Source organism: Polyodon spathula, chromosome 7 (assembly GCF_017654505.1).
Source record: "Polyodon spathula isolate WHYD16114869_AA chromosome 7, ASM1765450v1, whole genome shotgun sequence".
Lineage (NCBI taxonomy): Eukaryota > Metazoa > Chordata > Actinopteri > Acipenseriformes > Polyodontidae > Polyodon > Polyodon spathula.
In genome coordinates, this window is record NC_054540.1 from 46881361 (window position 1) to 46900450 (window position 19090).

General features: G+C 38.7%; 2 protein-coding genes across 3 annotated transcripts in view; one reads left to right on the top strand and one right to left on the bottom strand.

The window, feature by feature from the left end:
* The window catches only part of LOC121318678 (ATP-binding cassette sub-family B member 7, mitochondrial-like), a 76645-nt gene extending 72430 nt beyond the window's left edge, over positions 1-4215 (bottom strand). Inside the window, exon 1 of one of the 2 annotated variants that reach the window (XM_041255605.1) lies at positions 4018-4215. In XM_041255605.1, the coding sequence (XP_041111539.1) occupies positions 4018-4203 (186 nt within the window). In that variant the 5' untranslated portion in view covers positions 4204-4215. The remainder of the gene's footprint in view (positions 1-4017) is intronic. The other variant, XM_041255606.1, reaches the window with a different exon arrangement.
* A 460-nt stretch (positions 4216-4675) lies between these two features.
* On the top strand, positions 4676-14220 carry LOC121318679 (uracil phosphoribosyltransferase homolog). Its single transcript, XM_041255607.1, has 7 exons — positions 4676-5252; positions 10438-10480; positions 11378-11447; positions 11901-11963; positions 12435-12596; positions 13405-13503; positions 13777-14220. The coding sequence occupies exons 1-7, from the start codon at positions 4960-4962 to the stop codon at positions 13881-13883; spliced, it is 837 nt and encodes a 278-aa protein (XP_041111541.1). The 5' UTR covers positions 4676-4959; the 3' UTR covers positions 13884-14220.
* Positions 14221-19090: the final 4870 nt, after the last annotated feature.

The following is a 19090-nucleotide window of genomic DNA, read 5'->3' on the forward strand; positions in this document are numbered from 1 at the left end:
GAATACCAAATTCCGTTTTTCAAAAATGGCCAATTCCATTTGTTCCCACTTTATATCATCGTATGAATAATTAAATATGGCATCTGAAACATAACCATAATGTTGGTAGTTAAAATAAGTATATTTAATAAATATTACCACAATTCTTTTTTTTTTTTTTTTCAGACTCTTGTTCTGGAATAGATTGTAACACCTGCAGACATTTCAAACCTGTTATAATGTTTATAGACATCACTAAAATAAGCAGGAAAACCTAATTATAATATTACAACTGTTCAGAAAACCAAAATGACCAGCAAAGTTGTGAGAATCATATTTAGTCTTCCACCGACACAGTAGTTCCGTCTACAAATAAAGGTGTTTTGAAAAGACCTGGTTAGCTTATTGCTGGCAGTTACAATAGCAAAAGAAATGTGACAGTTTAGTAACAGTCCAGCAATGTCATGTGAGAGTAATCCTATGTACAGTACTCCACAAATTAAGTTCAGTGTTTTTGCTGGCATTATAATAATACCAGTATAAAATATGAAACGCTAACAAAGGCGTGTTGACTGACTCGCTGCTCTAAAACAGGTTCACTTCTATGTATTACCCGATGGTAATTTAAATAGCGTCAATTTTAATGTAAACGCATAATTAATCCTCTCAGTTGTTTCTTTCCTAATTCTGCAGTGTTATTTGCAAGATTTAAAAAGAGGCGTGTCTCCAGACAGAATGTCTTTATGAAACCAACAGTGTAGTGACTACATCCTTTACACAGTAAAGTGATCAATTTCCTTTAAGGATTGTATAGCTAGAAAAATAATTGAGCTAATTTCTTAATCGTCAGAAAATGTAATTCAATTAAGAAACGGCCACGGTTTAAAATTGCTTCATTAAAGGCAGTTTGTGTGGAAATAAATAAACTAAGCAATAATGAAATACACAATTAATTTAGTTTGCTTACTTCGGAAAGCGCCGCCTTGAGCTCAGCACATACTGCAGTGCTTTGTCATTGTTGCCGTCTTATTTGCTTTCTTATTCTCTACATATTTACGACTGGCATTGTAACATTTAATGGTACTGACTCGTACATGATCACATGAATTACAGCAAAAGTTTAAGAATACTATCGCCCCATCCTCATATAATCAGATTTCTTTTAGCTCCGTCTTACTGAAACATTGCTTTCTTTCTTCGTTGGTGCAGCCGCCATGTTGAGTTTTAGCAGAGACATGGAGTGAAGTCACATGATGAATAAGCTTGCAAAAAAAAAAAAAAAATAATGGGCATGGTATGTCTTCTTAAATTACTGTACACTTAAATGTGTATTTTCGACTAATGTGCTGATTACATTTTTACCAGTTTCAAAATGCTTGAGATGATTTCTGAAATGGTCGTTTTTTAAAAGGGAAATAAAACAAAAAATGTCAAAGTGTGAGTATTGTGATTTTTATTTAGAGTATTTATACTTCTAAATAAAACAAGAAGATTGTGCTTCACTAATTTTAGTTAAAAACTGTAAAGTTCATGAGCAGTACTGAGCAGCACTAGAGAATCGCCAGTCGTCTGCTTCCCCCACCCTATACCGTAGATTCACTGGTGCCCGAGCGAGCTCTTCACTAATGTGACGTGCATTTTTCCACTTGCGTGTAGGTGCAGCGGCTGCAGCACTGCCAGAAGGGGCATCTGTCTCTGCCCTTTTCTGATCCATATGGGCTTGCAGAAGCTCCATGGCTTACTGCAAGATGAAGTCCCTCCTGTTGCAGTTTTCCACGGTACATTCCGTTGATGGCTGCCAGGTACAAAATGTTATAAAATACAGCCACAGGCCACCGGCGAGATCCGCCTTTGATTGAATACTGTCATGTCACCTGGTCCGGTACATTCACAACGAACTTTGTGGCATTGTAGTATTCCACTGTCTCAGGCTATTTTTTTTTTTTTGCTGTCGGTTCAGATCGCCAATGTTTTATGCATATAGCTAAGAATTAACCTGCAATGTTATACACGAGTGTACCTGTGACTCAGAGAGGCGTGTTTTTCAAGCAGTCAAAGAATGTTGGTAGGTTGACCACGGGACTGATTGTATTAAGGACAGGCAGGATTATAAGCTATATTTGACAGATAAATATGTATTGAAATAACCGGTTATAATGACCGGTTTTGCCGCGTCTGGATAAACGTGCTTCTAATTATCAACTTCTTGCGAATATGCGGCTCAAACGCCATCAGTATATCTGATACATATATTTAGGAAAAGTTACGAACGCAGAGTAATTTTAAAACCCAAAACTGTCAAACTGACCTTTTTAGCGCTTCTACTGTTAAAAACGACACACCAGCTTTCTATGTCAAATTTGGAGGAAGTTATGACCATGTAAAAGGTAGGGTGAGTGTCCAAATCAGGTCAAGCTCTAATGACCTGTATCTTACACGGTAACCACTTCTCCCAAAGACAAACATGCATGGACGTTTTTATCCAAATCAAAGAAGGTCAAGGTTTTTGGTGATTGATTTCACATGAATGATCCAATTACAACATTAGAGCCTTCAGTATTATGAAAACAATAGATCACATGACCTACAAATAAGCCCCCTCTGACTGCAGTTCAATCTACAGCAATTCAGATTCAGGTACATAGTTTACAGGGAATGGCTTAAGCTGCTATGCAGCTCTTTTTCCCCCCATTCACTTCACTATGTAGCCTATATGCAATAGGTAACAATAACAACTGGTGTGTGGTTTGTCATTCAATATTTAAAAACTTTTAGAACCTTAAAAAAAAGGAATAAGATTGAAATGTACACAACCTGGGTAAACAACTGACAGTCATTTTAAAAAGAGACAGTACAAAAAGTGAACAGGAGAACCGGTCTAGATTTATTGAAGAACTGAAAATCTTTATATCTGTACCTCATCCACTACTACAGTACTGACATTTAGCTGTACAAAACATGCACCCTACTGGTCATAGTCACAATGCATTTAAAACCAAGCTAACACCATTTTTGTTATCAAAAAAGAAAATGAATTGTTGATGTTAAAACATTTCAAATAAATAACTCAGGAAGCTAATTTCAGAGCTCCAACAAGGGGTTCCTCAGAGGTTTCTTGCCAGTTCTGTAACATTAGCAGTTTGCTGTTCATTTTCTAAAACTGCAAACTTCACACAATGTTCACTTGTGTGAGTGGTATCTTGATTTACTATAAATACAAATAAGGCTGGTTTCATAGATCCTGAATAACACTAATCTTGTTCCTACTGTTACCTTAAGTAAGGTAGTAGTATAAGACAAGTGTTAATCAGGTTCTGTGAAACCAGCCGCTAAAAATGTTATGGTACTTCTTGGATTACATGCCACAAATACCCTTCAATTGTTGGTTTCACACACCCATTTACGTAAGGTATGTTATATTGGTGTTATTAACCATTTTCAGTCAAACAGTCAGTGGCTGGGCTTGAACCTGGAACCACTAAGCCTCCTATGTAGCATATAGTATAGTTTTACAAGGCATACTGTAAAGCATAGTTCATTCTTTATTATGTTTTATAATATGCTTTGCAAACATTCCTAGTAGGTTGACCTATTCCTTAGTTTACCCCCAATGACATGCCCGTTTGTTATACAATGTCATAGTGTTTAGCTGCAGAAACTCTCTTGTAAAAGAGGTAGCGAACTTTATGTATTTAATTAAAATAACACATCAAAATCTACAGCAGTTCCGTACATATTTTGACAATGACACGCGTTTAAATATTGCTAAAGAAAATAAAAGTTGAGTTTGTCTGACAATGACATCTGAATGTCTTCGTTTTAGTTTTTACACACACACACACACACACACACACACACACACACACACACACACTTCACAATACGGCTTTTACTACAATTACGTGACCTGTTTGTTAAGTAACATAGCTGTCAAACCAAAAACAAAACAAAAAAAAGCGCAGCAGTTTCTGAATTCACAAACTTGTCACCGACTGCCCTTGTGACTGCGCTCAAACCGCCAATAGTATCAATGCTTACCTGGAATGTGTTTTGCCTTTTATAATATGTTCTACTTTTCTGGTCATTGTTGTGCCTCAGAAGGTGATAGCAGCTGGCTTGCTGTACTAACACGGCTAGTTTTCTTCTTTGGAAGTGATATCCACATTGCAGGGGAACTAACAGCGGCGACATCTTTGAAAGGCGGCCGGAGAAGGAGCAGAGCATTGTGGGAATATATTATACTGTCGTGCTAGCTGCCATTTTGGCTCCAACGGAGGGTGTGCAAGAATGTATTAATAATATATTGGGCATTAGCGCCAACATCGGAAACAGTGGAATTCAGTTGCATAACATATAGTTTTTAAATCTGTTTAACTGACGCAACTAGTAGGGGCTTAAGTAAATGATATTTTGAACTCAACTGATTATGACAATACAACAGTACAAACAATTCTGCACGTTATTATTGACCCTTAAAACTACTGACCTTGTGTACCGGTGTAGCGTCAGAAAGTGCTACATACAGGACAGTGTGCAAATCGTGTGAGTATATGTTATGTTTTATTATACACATGAACAAAGAGCTAGAATGCATGGAAAACGTTTTTAACAAATGTATCGAGATTTATTTGTAATGTGCAAACAATAACGTGGTGTACAAGTCGAAGCAAGAACACATCATTGGAAATAACAAAAAGTTTAATTAAAACGAACAGTTTATTTCCCCTTTAATTCTGACGTCAAATAATCGACTGACTTCTGATGCCAAACGATTGACTGTAAATGCAGCCACTCTGCGAGGAGTTGCAGCCACCCACCCACGCAACCAGAACAGAAGTGAGCTAACATCCTGTTCACGCACTCTGAGCGGCAGAGGGAATCCAGGGCACTGGTAACACGTTGATTTATTTGTTTACCTTTTTAAAAGATAAGACTGGTGGAATACCGTGCGATACCAAACAAAGGGATTGTTTCTGTTATATGGAAAGCGCTTTACAAAGCAGCTTCGCCGCCAAGAAGAAAGCAATGCCTTGCCACAACCAACACTTGAATAATGCTAACCCCAGCCAACCAGAGCATGCTGCGACGGGCAGCACCAAGCAGGTTCGTTTTGCGAACAGCAGCCCTTCGATATCAGCAAGCAGTGACCCCCACGAAGAAGACAAAAGGAGCGAAACTGACATCTTCAGTACTGTACAGCAGATCGGTCCACAGCTGAAACTGCTGCCGCTGAACGACCAAATCCGAGAGCTTCAGACCATCATAAGGGATAAGTACGTACCTTGTTGTGCTTGCGTTTATGTATTTATTTATTTATTTAAGATCGGTGATTTTATTTGTAAAGTTAATCGTCATAATGAACAAAATATTGAATGTTTCGCACTGACATAATAGAACTGCATCATTAAGTTACGTCAAAGGAAACGGTATCAATAAATCCTGAATATTTTTCATATAGTGTTGAAAAGCTTGATCACGGAGCCACGTGGTCACCTTAACTATCGCCACCCTCCAAAGATGCAGCTGCCCTTACGGTTTTAAAAATAGTTTTGACATACCGCTATTTAAGAAGTCTAAATTGTGATGCCTTAGTGTTCATGCTGTGGATCAATGGTGTTTCTGTTATATTGTTAGTATGTCAAAATTACTCTTTTGTTTAAACAAATAATGGTGTCCTGTTTTGTTTGCAGTTATGTTGTGGTTCCCTGAACTACAGTGGATATGTAAATCATACTCGTATCCTACTGCGGCGTGTGTCTTTCTGTAGTTTAGTGCTGGAGAAGCTTGTTGTGTTCATACAGCCAACACCAGTAGTACATGTACAGTAAACAAAGTAAAACAACTGGTTTAAAGTAGAATGCGCAGAAGAATGAGTAAACAAACCCCAGGAAAAAACATTGTAAAACTGAACGTGATCACAGAATACTGCGGCTTTGATATGCCTTAATTAAACATTAACACATACTGGTGTTTTGACAAGTTCCCTTTGTAATCTTCAAGGAAATAGTAAGTAAATACTATTTTTGTGTAAACCAAACAAACCAGTAAGGCGTACTGTGTCTAGTTATTTTAACCCTTACAAAAGCCCCTTTCATACTGGTACTCCTACCCAGGTTCTGGCTACCTGGGTCACAGTCCCATGTAGTGTGAAACCACTTTCATGGGTTTTACTTGGGTTGACCCCAGGTCCCAGCAACCCACCTCGAGACAAAATTCATGCCAACTAAATAACAAACAGCTGTGCCTGCGTGGAGGTTTCACTTCCACAAGGAACTTTTCTGTATTCTGTCTAGCCATATTTTTGTTGCTTGAGACCTCCATGAACCAAATTGCAGCAGGGATGAAGAAACATTAGCATTAATCAATATTTGGGCCGACGGTTCAATCCAGAGAAGCTTGGATGGAAGCGTCAGTAACAAGCTGCTTCCGGGACATTCATACACACGTTTGTTACTTGCGTCAGTCACCCAGGTCAACCCTGCTTTATCAAAAGCAGTGTGAAATTGCTCATCTGACTTGCATGACACCGGGTCCTGACCCAGTTAGGTTGTGACCCAGGTAGAGCATGCCAGTGTGAAAGGGGCTAAAGTCATGCAAAAAACAGACCATCTACATTCTGAGTAGGGGCCCTCTGATTGGGTAATTAGTTCCCAAAGTCGAGTCGGTGCTCGGTCCAGTTGTCAGCAAGCATTTGCATATCTTAGCCATGCTTAAGTCCCCGGTTATTCTTTGTTCCATACTCATACATTTGTTTTAAACTAGATGTGTTTTACCACATGCAGTAGAATACAAGGGCAGGGCTGGTTTAAGTTTTGATAGCTCTTCAGCCCTTTGTCACATGCATGCAAGAACTGCATACTGCACTAACATAGCTGAAGGAGGTTGATCTTTTTAAGGAGTTTTACAAACAGCCATGCAGCTGGAATTGTGTCGGGAAAGTGATCCAGACAAGCTGAAATCATTTGTACATGCCTGGATAAATATTTACTTTCAATATGGCCCACAGTGAAAAGACTTGGTTCTTAATATGTACAGAAGCACTTGAGGTGGTGCAGTGCACGATTAAATGATCCATGATTATATGATACAAGTACCCCATCAAGACCATACCATGTATCGTAGCACCCCTAGTCAGGATTGTGTTGCAGTCACAAAACTGAAGGGCTGCAGCTCCCAGTACAGTATCACTGACTCTCCGGGGCACTAATGAAGTGATTTTTTGGTGTATTGGGTTTCCATTACAGCTTCACTATAAAAAAAAAGTTCTGCAGCAAGGGTATATCGCCCCCTCTGAATAAACAGCTGACCGGATCTGAACTACATCTCCAAACCATGGCTGAAGAAAACAGTCCAGCACAGCAATTAAACAGGTCTGCGTCAGATAGCAGAATAAACACACCACAGACACGCCTCACAATGAGCTCTTTAGCCTTCTCCTAGAATAGCCGGATGCTGAGCTTAGGGATCTGCAGAAGGTGAGTCACACTGCAGTGTACTGGGATTAGAAATGTGACACAGATACCAGAGTGCGTGTGGTGGAAGCTGTCGAGACTTTGTTGTTATCCTAGTTGAATTGCAGGACCACATTGTGCAGAATCAGGGCTACTGTAGAAGTACCGTATGTCATTGAATTTGGAAGGGGAGTGTAATATAAATGATCTTTTATAAGAAGTAAATATTTATTTAAAAAACATTAGTCTAGAGATTGGTCATCTAAAAATTATAATACAAACCTCAAATTGTTATTTTTTTAATAGCACTGTTGATTAAAAGTTGCTGCTTTTCTTGCTCCTCCTCAATACAGTGGTCTTGACCATGAGACTGAGAGCACAGGAAGTAATACACCTGTTGCATGAATTAAAGTTAAGTTATGTTTTAACTCTACTTGTACAATATAGGGAAATACAAGATGTATCACCATCGGTGTATAAGGCTTGGCTTGTTTTATTTGAGTGGAAGAGGGTCCTCACTTTGACCTTTAGGGATGTTTGAAGGGTGCATTTAGAAGGGCCTGTATGACTGAGCGTGGTTAAGTTAAAGTTTCTAAACCATAGCCAAGTCAGCAACAAACTTGGCTTTTAAAACACAAAAGCAACATAACCCTCATTTTTAACCTTGATCTCATTTGGTAATTTTTAATCTCCAAATGTGATGTTTTCACTCCTCTGGTAAGCTTGCTCAGAATAACTTAAAATTGTGCCATTTTTGTGGAATTGAGATAAGCCAGACCAGTGGTGGCCAATACACCAAAGTTCTGTGATGGCTCTCAACAGGCTACACAATCCACCAGCAATATGTCGAACAAGAGTACAATAAAGTAAATCATTTTGACCAATTATTATCTGGCTTTATGGCAGTGGTGGCCAGTACGTTAATGTAGCAATGACAAACAATAATTAATAAAATAGAATGGAAACACGTCAGCATTTTCAACGTTATTCAAGGATCAAAACTCATTAAAATAAAATGGAAACTTACTAGCATTTTTTGTCTGGGTGGGAAAAGGAAGACCCGAATGGTGTATATTTTGACAAAATTCGTCCATAAGTTACATTTAAAGAAGTAAAATATTAAGAAACATCTTAGTCAGAGAGACAATATGTCCTGTTTTTGAATTCTTCAAACACTAAATCTGAAGGTATAACAAATGAACATTGAACAGGGAAGCCTCTTGTGCATGCCATCTAGAGTGAACCTTTACATGCTTTGCTTATGGTGTTTGTTTTTCTCCCTCAGGCTTAAAAGAGGTTTCAATGCAGTAAAGCTCAGCCTCTAGATTTTAATCAAAAAGGCTTTGACTTTTCCAACTTAATGTCATTGCTGTAAACGCAGTCTCACACACGTATGTGTAACCAAAAATTGACGTTATTTTTGCTTACAGAAGCTTCCTTTCGGTTACGCTAAAGCTTTCCAATCTACAGAACTGGACAGAGTTTCTGCATACCCTGCACATCATTGTGTTACAACTGAGCTGTACATTTCAAACTCACTCCGTGATTGCTTCATGCTTACATCATCAGTTGTAAAAATCTACATGGATTGGAAAATGCAATCTTTCATTAATTCAGCTAACAGCCAAGTAACCTTAAAGCTAGCCAAGGTGATCATTTTTGTTTCACTCATGGCAATTTAGTGGTGTTTGCTGCTGTTTCAAGCTGGGGATTTTAACAGCCTGTTCAGCAGCCCCTATGAATATGTATCTGCAAAACCAGCTTAATTGGTGGAGATATGGTGCATCACGTTACCAGCATACATACCCAAACTGGTGTTGCACAGTAAACAAAGGTTTGTCTTTCAGTTCTATATATATAACTGCATATTCCTGTTCCCACCTTTCTCTAGTGATGCACTCATTTGAAACTGTCTTGATATTTTAATCCGATTCGCTACTATTAGAAGGCGCACCCACATTTTTTAAAACTCGCACCACAAAGCGATCCATTGAAACCACCAGCACACAAACTCACAGCTGTACAGCTGTACACTATGAATAAGGAAGCATTGGCAAAGCCTACTGAGAGACTGTATTGCAAGCATACATTAACTATTCGCGCCATCTACTGTTTAGAATTCCTGTAACTCTTGTATGGTTACGTGTTGATGTTTGTTCAGATTTGCCCCAACATCCACCAAACACCACTTGTGATCCACTTATTGGCATTGACTGAGCCATACCAATAGGAAATATGAAGTAACAAAATAATCTCGCAAATCTTACTTGTTTTGCACTTCCATGAGCTAGGTCTTGAATGCACACATTTCTTTTTAAAACATGATATCTGGTACTCCTTTAGGTTAAAGTACACATGCCTTCAATTGGGGTTCGTTTACACTTCCTGGGGCATTTCATCTCGGCAGTTTCTTCCTGGTCAAAGCATGTTACTGATGGAAAGCATGGCAGGGGATACAGCGGGTCGTGTATTAACATTGAAGGGGTGGGGACAGTTTCACCCTCCAGTGCAACACTAACTGAAAGCATGGCTTGCAAACATATATGTAGTACTATATGCCCTGTTTTAAAATAGAAATACAAGTTTACTATGAAGTGTTTCTTTCAAAACTGCACATGTGAGACTTGTATAACGAGTGGCAGTGCACAACCTGTAAGAGTTCTGGAATTATTGTGGAATGGAACCGTATTCCATTCACAACCTGTATTGGGCAATAGAAGAGGTCAATGTGAGTAAATCATTTGTCTGAATTCTGTGCTTTCTCCATAGAGGTGCTATTTGTAAGGTTTCTTTTATTAGTAGTAGTATGCTGCTATTGTGTGTTTTATAGTTAGGAATTAAGTGTATGGGTAAAGCAAAACAGTACATTCTTAAAGAGATTTCATTACAAGACTTTTATCACATTTTTTCATCATTCGCCAAAATCTTTTTTTTTTTAACAGGATAAGAGAATGACAACAATACAATGATGTTAGTATTTTAATTTTTTGTTTCTGTTTTTACACAGGACAACAACCAGAGGAGACTTTGTATTTTGTGCTGATCGTTTGGTAAGTAGAGAGCTCTTGATGGTGCTGCATGGTTATGTGTACATATGTGAATTTGAGCCATTCGAACTGGAAGGACCCATTTTATGAAAGCTGAAAATAAAATCGAACTGTGCTGCTAACATGTGGTTTGTATAGCATTTCTTGACAATATAAAAGTGTATTGATTGTTTCTTCATATTATCATCAGTAATCATGTCAAAAGAATCAGCGCCTCTGCTATCGAGATGTCGCTCCACACTCTTCCTGTAGACAACTGATTTGTACATACATAAAGAGATGCTGACCATAAATGAAACAACGTACCTCTAAACCAATAACTTTTAAACATGAAGCCCAGTATGTTCACTTAACCCTGTCCCTTACTGTGACAGGGTGGCACTGTGGGCCCAGGTGTTACTGGCAGGGAAGGAGTCTCAGACACAGGCAAAACTTGGTTAAGCGCTAATGTACTACTCTCGCTATACTTTATACATTTAAATCACCAGCACCACAGAGCAAACTCACCCGAAAACCCTTCCATCAGACAAAGGATTTCTCCTTCCTTATATGCCATGTGGCTGGAGCCTAATTAATCATCAGTTAATCAATTACCTACTTCAGGCTCCAGCTACATTCTCACATGTATTTTGGCAACCCAACAATCCTGCCTCACTTAGTGTGATCCTGTATGTCACTCTTCTTGCCCTACCCAGTGTTCGTGAAAAGACCATCTTCTACCAAATCAACAGTGTATCTGCTATACCCCCAGAGGAGGTCCGGGCAGGGTTCACCGTTACCCTGAGTGACGCTAATATACATGTAACTTCAGATCGGTCCGGAACTCTGAATCTGCAGCCCTTTTTTAAATTCTCATTTGATGTCTTTTTGTCATCCTTGATGTTGACCTGTCTTCCTCAGATCAGACTGGTTGTGGAAGAGGGCCTCAATCAGTTACCATACACGGAGTGCACAGTGACCACTCCTACAGGTGAGCTGGACGGATGCTCTGATTCATATCAGTGCTGCTCCATTTATACTTTAGATTAGGGGCGGCACCGACTGGATGATTAGTCCAATAGAAAAGTGACAGTCAACCTTACAAGTGGGTAATTGACTAATTGCACAGCACGTGATTATGAGGTGCATTTGCAGCCAGTTAACATTTAAATGGCATTTTAGAACATAAAAAAAAAAAAAAAAAATTTAAAAATCCATGCAGTTAAAAATGTATTGCACAAGCTTTATAAAACAGTACGATCAGATACAGGATTTATTCATATTTTTTTAAAAGTGGCAAGCAGTTGATCTATTCAGTGGACTGGAGGTTGCTAGCCATTAACATTTAAGTGATATTTTAGAAAATTACTAAATAGTTTTTAAATATCCAAGCAGTTTAAGAGTGCCCAGCTTCTCTACACTGTCATGTTTTTTTTACCCACAGGGCACAAGTATGATGGCGTTAAGTTTGAAAAGGGCAACTGTGGTGTCAGCATCATGCGAAGCGGTAAGCAACATTGTGTGATGTATGTGTTTCCTTAAATATTATTGTCCAGTATTTGTAAACAATGACATCTGAAACTGTCCAGAGCTCTAAAGGGAGACACTTTCGTGGTGCCTGATAGGGGTGTAACAGTAAACTGGTGTGTGATGTGTTGGTCCCGATACGATATGTGTCATAATACGTATGATGGTCCTGACAGCATCAGCATTATCATTGAACGATGGATTGTTCTGTTAAGAAAAAAATTAAATGAGTTAGGGAGAGTATGCATTCATACTAACTATAGTTGTTCTTGTTTCAAGAATCACTTGGTGATTTCCAACATTTTGCATTGAGAACATCTTGAATGCGTTTACGTCTTTTTAAAATATCTGAAAATATGCCATAGCATTGCCCATTGTAGGCAGTTATTTTCATGCAAGCTGCAGTGCAAGTGCTGAAAGGCTCTGATGGAGTTGCACCTGCTTCCCTCAGGAGAGGCGATGGAACAGGGGCTACGGGACTGCTGCAGATCCATCCGCATTGGCAAGATCCTCATCCAGAGCGACGAGGAGACTCAGAAAGCCAAAGTGTTCTATGCCAAGTTCCCACCGGACATCTACAGAAGGAAGGTCCTCCTGATGTACCCCATACTGAGTGAGTTTGCCTGGCCAGCACGAAGCAATTTCAGGTCAATTAGACCGTGAGCAATCTGATTCCAGGAACCAAAGGCATGCTCGCCAAGGTTTAAAACACTCAACACTCATAAGATAGACAGTACTAAAAACAAAATAACAAAATGACATATACTGTATGTTTCTGGAAAATGACACACAGTCAGTAGGGTCTTTCCAGATCACATGGACCAAATAAACTACACAGGATTAGAAAAAGAAGGGCTGTGCAAGTCCTGCCCCCTGCTCAAGAGAAGGTGGTAAAAATTACCATTTGGAACATAGACCTCCTTGCAGGAATGTTTTAGACAGATGAAGTTATTACTTGTTTCAAGGGTCTTCAAAAAAAAAATTAATCCACGTAAGGGATGGAGCAACTACCCTTGGTCAATTTAAGTTAGAATGACCCTATATATAAAAATACACTGGCATTATATGTATTGGACACAGTAAGGTTTAAATGCACATTTTAGACAATGGTTAAACAGTAAAAGCAAGATTTGCATTCGACCCTTGATTAGCAGCACCCTTAGTTTTCTAGTCTTCATCTAGATTCAGTATAAACCCATTGCATACTGCTTTGCAGTAACCTCCCTTTATTTAGAGTGGCCTTGTCCAGATTGTGTTTGCCAGAAATCTAACCCCACATCTCTGCCTCAAGCCCTGTAGTTGCTACTATTTTAATCCTAAATCTGTTTATTGATATTTAACAATCAAGAGGTCTGAGTAATGGGGTAAAGCGGGCAGCATTTGTATATTTGAGTGTACATTTTCTTTGGTTTTCTCCACAGGCACTGGGAATACAGTGATTGAGGCTGTGAAAGTTCTCATAGAGCACGGGGTTCAGCCCAAACACATCATACTGCTTAGTCTCTTCTCAACTCCACATGGTAAGCTGGTTCTCATTGACTGAGGTCTGTTAATCGTGCAGTCTTTGAAATTTCTTTTTTTTAAATTTATTTATTTTTTTTTTTGTGCCATGCAAATAAAATAATAAATCAAATTACATAGTCTTATACACAATGCACAGTACAAAAGCTAAAATAATACATGGGTGTTAAAGCATGTGTGAAGTATGACAAAATAAGAAGTGTCTGGATAGATCTGCACTGGTGCCAGAGGCCAGCCTCACGTTGTGTAACACTGCTTTTATTTTCACTCAGGTGCAAAATCAATTGTCCAGGAATTTCCAGACATCACAATCCTGACTACTGAGGTCCACCCTGTGGCCCCGACGCATTTTGGACAGAAATACTTTGGAACAGACTAAACAGAGAGCCTTCAAAAACATGCAGACGCCATTTCAACTGCGTTTTTGATAGTATGCATTTTTTTTTTTTGTTTGTTGGAAACGTTGTTTGAACCTCCGCTTTGGCAACAATCTCTGGATGTGCACTGCACTGCCTTATCTGCCGTCTTTCCCTCTGGAACAAAGCCAGGAGTTTTTAAAAGCACATTCTGTACCGATCGGACAGGAAGTGGTGTGCTTGCATGGATTCCTGAGCACTCTGTGCTACAATTTTATTTATTTCTGTGGTAGTCATGTAGAATCTGCTGCTTGACATTAAAGAAAAAAAACAAAAATAAAATATTTTTATTTAAATGTTGCTTGTAGGTTTTTCTGTGTGTTTTATTTATTTATATGCAATTTGACATGACAAGATAAAAACAGGAAACTACTGTCATAACAAGCCAACAAATGAGGTTTATAAGAATCGTAGTTGTACTGAGCTGTTTACGATAACTAACCATGTGGTTATGATCTGTACAGCAAATCCAACAATCAGACACAAATATCACTGGTGTAAGGTTTAATAGGTTCACTTATTTCTCAAATAATAATTCCAGTCCTCATCTGATTTTCAATAAAAACTGTTTAATTCCGGAACAGAGGAAAAACCAAACATAAACAGTACAGACTGCACTGACAAATCTTCAAACAAAACAATACTGTAGGTTTTGATGAAAGAGTGAGGAGTACAGAAATACATAGGTTTCAGTAGAAGGCAAAACCAGCCCCCCTTCTTGGAGTCGCCCAGCAAAAGTCTTTGAAGATCAAGCTAGCCTAGGCTTAAGACTTGTACCTGTGATCGTAATCAGTACTTTAATTAGAAAAGCAATTCATACATAATTAAGGGTCATCAGCCTGAAGTAAGAACCGCTCTCTGCCATAAATCAGTTTGTTATCTTGGCTGTGATACAGGCAGGCACCAGTCCCAGTTGTCTTGTTTGTGAGAACTGGTCTTAACCCTATGTTAACAATGCTTGCAAAACATAAGGGTCCCTTAAACTACAAAGGACTTTCCCAGTCCCTGTCTACAGAGCTATTCAGGGAGAGGGCATTTAATGAAACTTTAAATCTTACACCGGTTATTAAAATGCATTTATTCTAGGCTTCTGCACCTTTGTCTGAACTACTATAAAATCAAGAGATTTCTTTTCCAGTAGCAAGTTATCTAACACTTCTACCAAACCCACAGACTTGACAGTAGAATTTACCTCCTACTCTACGTGAAAAGCGACATGCTTTAGTTTCTAATCTATTTGTTTAATCTATTGGAATTCCCTCTGGTCATGATCACAGGTCTTCCCCAATACAAAAGCCTCACGGCAACAAAAGAAAGCATTAACACCTGCTGATTACAGTACTATACCCTTGATGAGTAAATAAAACTAGCAGATCCAGTAAGGTAAAGCTGTCAGGAAAGTCACATTCAGCTTGAGTAGTAGTAGGCTACAAGACCTACTGCTTCAGCTCTAACATGAAGGACTGCCAGTCCAGTTTATCAGGCAGCTGTTGACTGCATGCAGGCCAACTCACAGCTTCCTACACACCCTTGTATTATCATGTCCAACTATCCACAATATTTATTCTGTCAGCTTCAGGTTACTGCTGTTTCTACTGAGTGCTGGCACCGAGTTCTTATCCAGTGCCAGCTTGCTGTCTGCAGACAATATGTGTCATTATGAGGAGTCCTGCATGCTCCTGTCTCCCCTTGTGTTATTGCCACTATACATGCCAGAATGTAGCTGAATTCTTCTGCATTGTAAGTCAATAGGAAGAAGTCTTATGTCGACTTTATTTACCTTACCTGAATTCTGATCCTTGGTTAACTGAGCACCTTTGGTATCTAGATATGCCCCTCACATTTTCAATGTGTTTACTGCCCCTAATGATCCCTGCTCACTGCTATGCACAAGAGCCACTTGCTACTCCTTCCCAGAGTCCTTATGGAAACTTACTTTGTAGTGTGGTCAACAGTTCACCTCTAAATATGTGCATATGTACCCCAAACAAATTTGAGAGAGAGAGATTAAATTAAATGAAACAAGTCAGTTACAGTTGTGAGATGGGTCATTTAAAAGCATTGGATCCACTCTGTCACAGTGAAAACTTGTAAAAATCTCATTTGGAGTTAGTCTGCTCGCAGTTCAGGCATCCACACAGGTTTTAGGAACAAAAGAAATATTGTTGCTCTCTTTTCTCTGGAGTTTTTTGGGTTTCTCTCACATTACAACATTATTTTGTGCACAACACACTGCAGCACAGCAGTCAGACATGCAGTTATCTCCCATGAGTAAAGGCAAGCACGGATATGTTGTACATTTGTAATTGCCATATGGAAGTTCGATTTTACAGTTATCACCACTTAAACCTGCCACCTCCACACTGTGTACTCACTCCTGTGCCACAGTTATTAGGGTCCTGCCTAGAGCTTTAAATCCATTTGCTGCACTTAGGACTTCAGGTGGCAGCAGGAGGGATCTGATTACCTGCAGTGTGGATAAATGAGAACTTCATCAGAGCTACAGTAATAATACAGTCTTGGGAAACCATCTGCAGAAAACTGCACAAGTGGTAAGAATTCTTTTTTTAAAACCTTGGTTACGACTCCTCCAAGGGCTGCTCCACAGAGTCCATAGACTGTTGTTAAAGAAGTTAGTTTGGAAGAGCGTCATGAATATAACACTGTATTTAATTCACTACAAGCCACTGCCCATTATGGCAGTGGAAACTACAGTTAAATCTGTTAGGAGTGGGGGTCTTGTGCACAAACAGGTACATACAATTCCTTCCCTTGCGATTCACATAAATGCCCAAGGGAAAATGAACAGAGAAGTTACAACCAAATCCGCTTGAGGTTGCCTATCCAAAATAGAGACATCCAAAATGCAGGCCATAGAAAGCTGTTAGAAAAAAAGTTTTTGCTCAAATTCCTACAGGTTTAATGGGCTTTACAACCATTTTCAGCATTGTGTGCTTTGCATACAAAAGCCCTCAACTTAAAATGATGAGAGGTAGCCCTAAGAAATGAAAATAAACTTTGAATTATTTATTTATTTATTTATTTTTTTAAAAAAATGTAATGGCCCCCTGGTCAAAGCTTTGTCTTCAATGATGTTTTAAAGTTGAGAAAACTTTCTTTAAAATGAAAAGTTAAACTAAACAACTGATAAAGGTTATTGTGACTACTTGGGGCATGACAGTTGATTTAAACATGGGTAACTAGACAATTACCGCTACTGTCTGTACAAGATAAACTTGGCTGAAACTGTAGTTTTGTCTGGGGGAAATCCAAGAAGGCATCTGGCAATGAGATATTTAAGAATACGTGTCTTTCCTTGTTTTGTTAAAGAAAAGCTCCAGGTGCCTTTATACTAGAATTCAACACACTTCCTTGCCAGTTTCACATCGTCAATTTATTTTATTTTTAAACCACGAAGTGTGTGTTTCTTCTGCAGATTCAAAACAAGTCCATTATGTTAATCTTTATCACCGCCAGTCAGTGAGGAAATGTTGTCTGCATCATAGCTATCCAACCTTTTTGGCAAAAGAGCCATACTAATAAGCAGGGAGTTCTTAATGAGGAACCAGACTCCACTTCTCTTCAGTGTTTTTGTGCTCATAAAGCTAATCAAGCCTTCGCCTTTAAATCAAAGGAACCATACTGTGGAGACATCAGCATGCACAATACCAGTAATGTATTTCAAATTAAATAACAATTAGAGTAGAATGCAAAGGCATTTAAATTACTCTAATAATGTAAACACATTTTATTTTATAGTCCTGTGTCCTTTTGAAATAAAGGGCCAGAAGACACTTTCACTTTCACAGCATAGCCTACAAAACAGCAAGCAGTCTCAATCTCGGTCTTTCTTTAAAAGTAACAGGTAGGCCACTGTCATATAAACACAAATATTAATAAAGGGTCGGTCTCCAATGAAACCAAATCAGTAAGAATTCATTTCAAATGCAGCAGGATGAAAATAATTACACGTCTCCCATTACAGTACATTTATAGCTCTCTAGCTGAAAACTAGGTTGCTTCCTGTTATCTAAATACATTGTTTTAGTACTTGCTGAGGTCCTGGCAAATAACTGCAGGGATGTTCCTGAGAAATTCTATTGGAGGTCAGAAACACCCTCTAGCAATCATCACTGTTCCCAGCTGGTCAGACCTGGTTAAAGAAAGATTTTTAATTGGAATTATTTAGAGAGTGGCATCCCTCTTGACAAAATATTCAGGGTTATTAGAAAAAAACATAATCAAATCAATTGACAAAGCAACAAGGCAGGCATTGACAAGGTGTCCTTTATATTGTTCAGGGATTTGACACATTATTATACTAGCTAATGTAAAGACAGCTGTTGGCGAGGACAAATCTGTGGCAAATATTGTATAGAGAACTGCATCATCTTTGTGGATGACTCAGTTTGGAGAATTGTGTGTAATATATACTTTTATTAAATAACAGTATTTATTCCACCAAACCTTCAGTCAAAATGAATTGCAAACTCTAGGCTTCATAATAACTAGTCTACTGGGGACCTGCACACTGTAGACAAACTGTTGTTGTAATAAGCAAGCAAATAAGCAATGGTCAGAAAAAATAAAATAAAATATTCTTCTCCACAATAAAAGTTGCTATGGTTAAGCACATGGCCAGCAGGTACCAGGAGAGCATCCCCTTACAGTTTACCTCAATCCAAACACCTCTTTTCTGCTGTTCAGTCCTGGGCCCCTTTCAAGCAGAGACTGACAACTTGGCAACACTGCGTTTTTTTGAATCAGCTAGGAGGTTGTGTTAGGATGTTTGGAGTTACACAATTGTTTTATGGCATGTCTGGGTCAATCTGTTCAGCAGCTACTTTTCTGCTCTTGTTACCTGCCACAGATAACAATGTCCTTTATACAATGCTGGCACAAACTCTGGCTGATTGAGTCTACATTACATACAGGATGCACAGTAACTCAAAGCCAATTCAGCTTCAACATTTGAGCCCTGTTTGATTCTAGGCCTCCAAACGATCTCCTAAAATCTTTAACAAGAAAAATAAAACAAATTAATGGCAAAATTGGATAAACTGCAGGAAATTTCCAGCTGTTCTGTTCAGCAGGCTGGACAATAACAAACTAATATGACCATAACAAAATAAAAACATGTATGTAACATACATTCCCTGCCAACACTTTA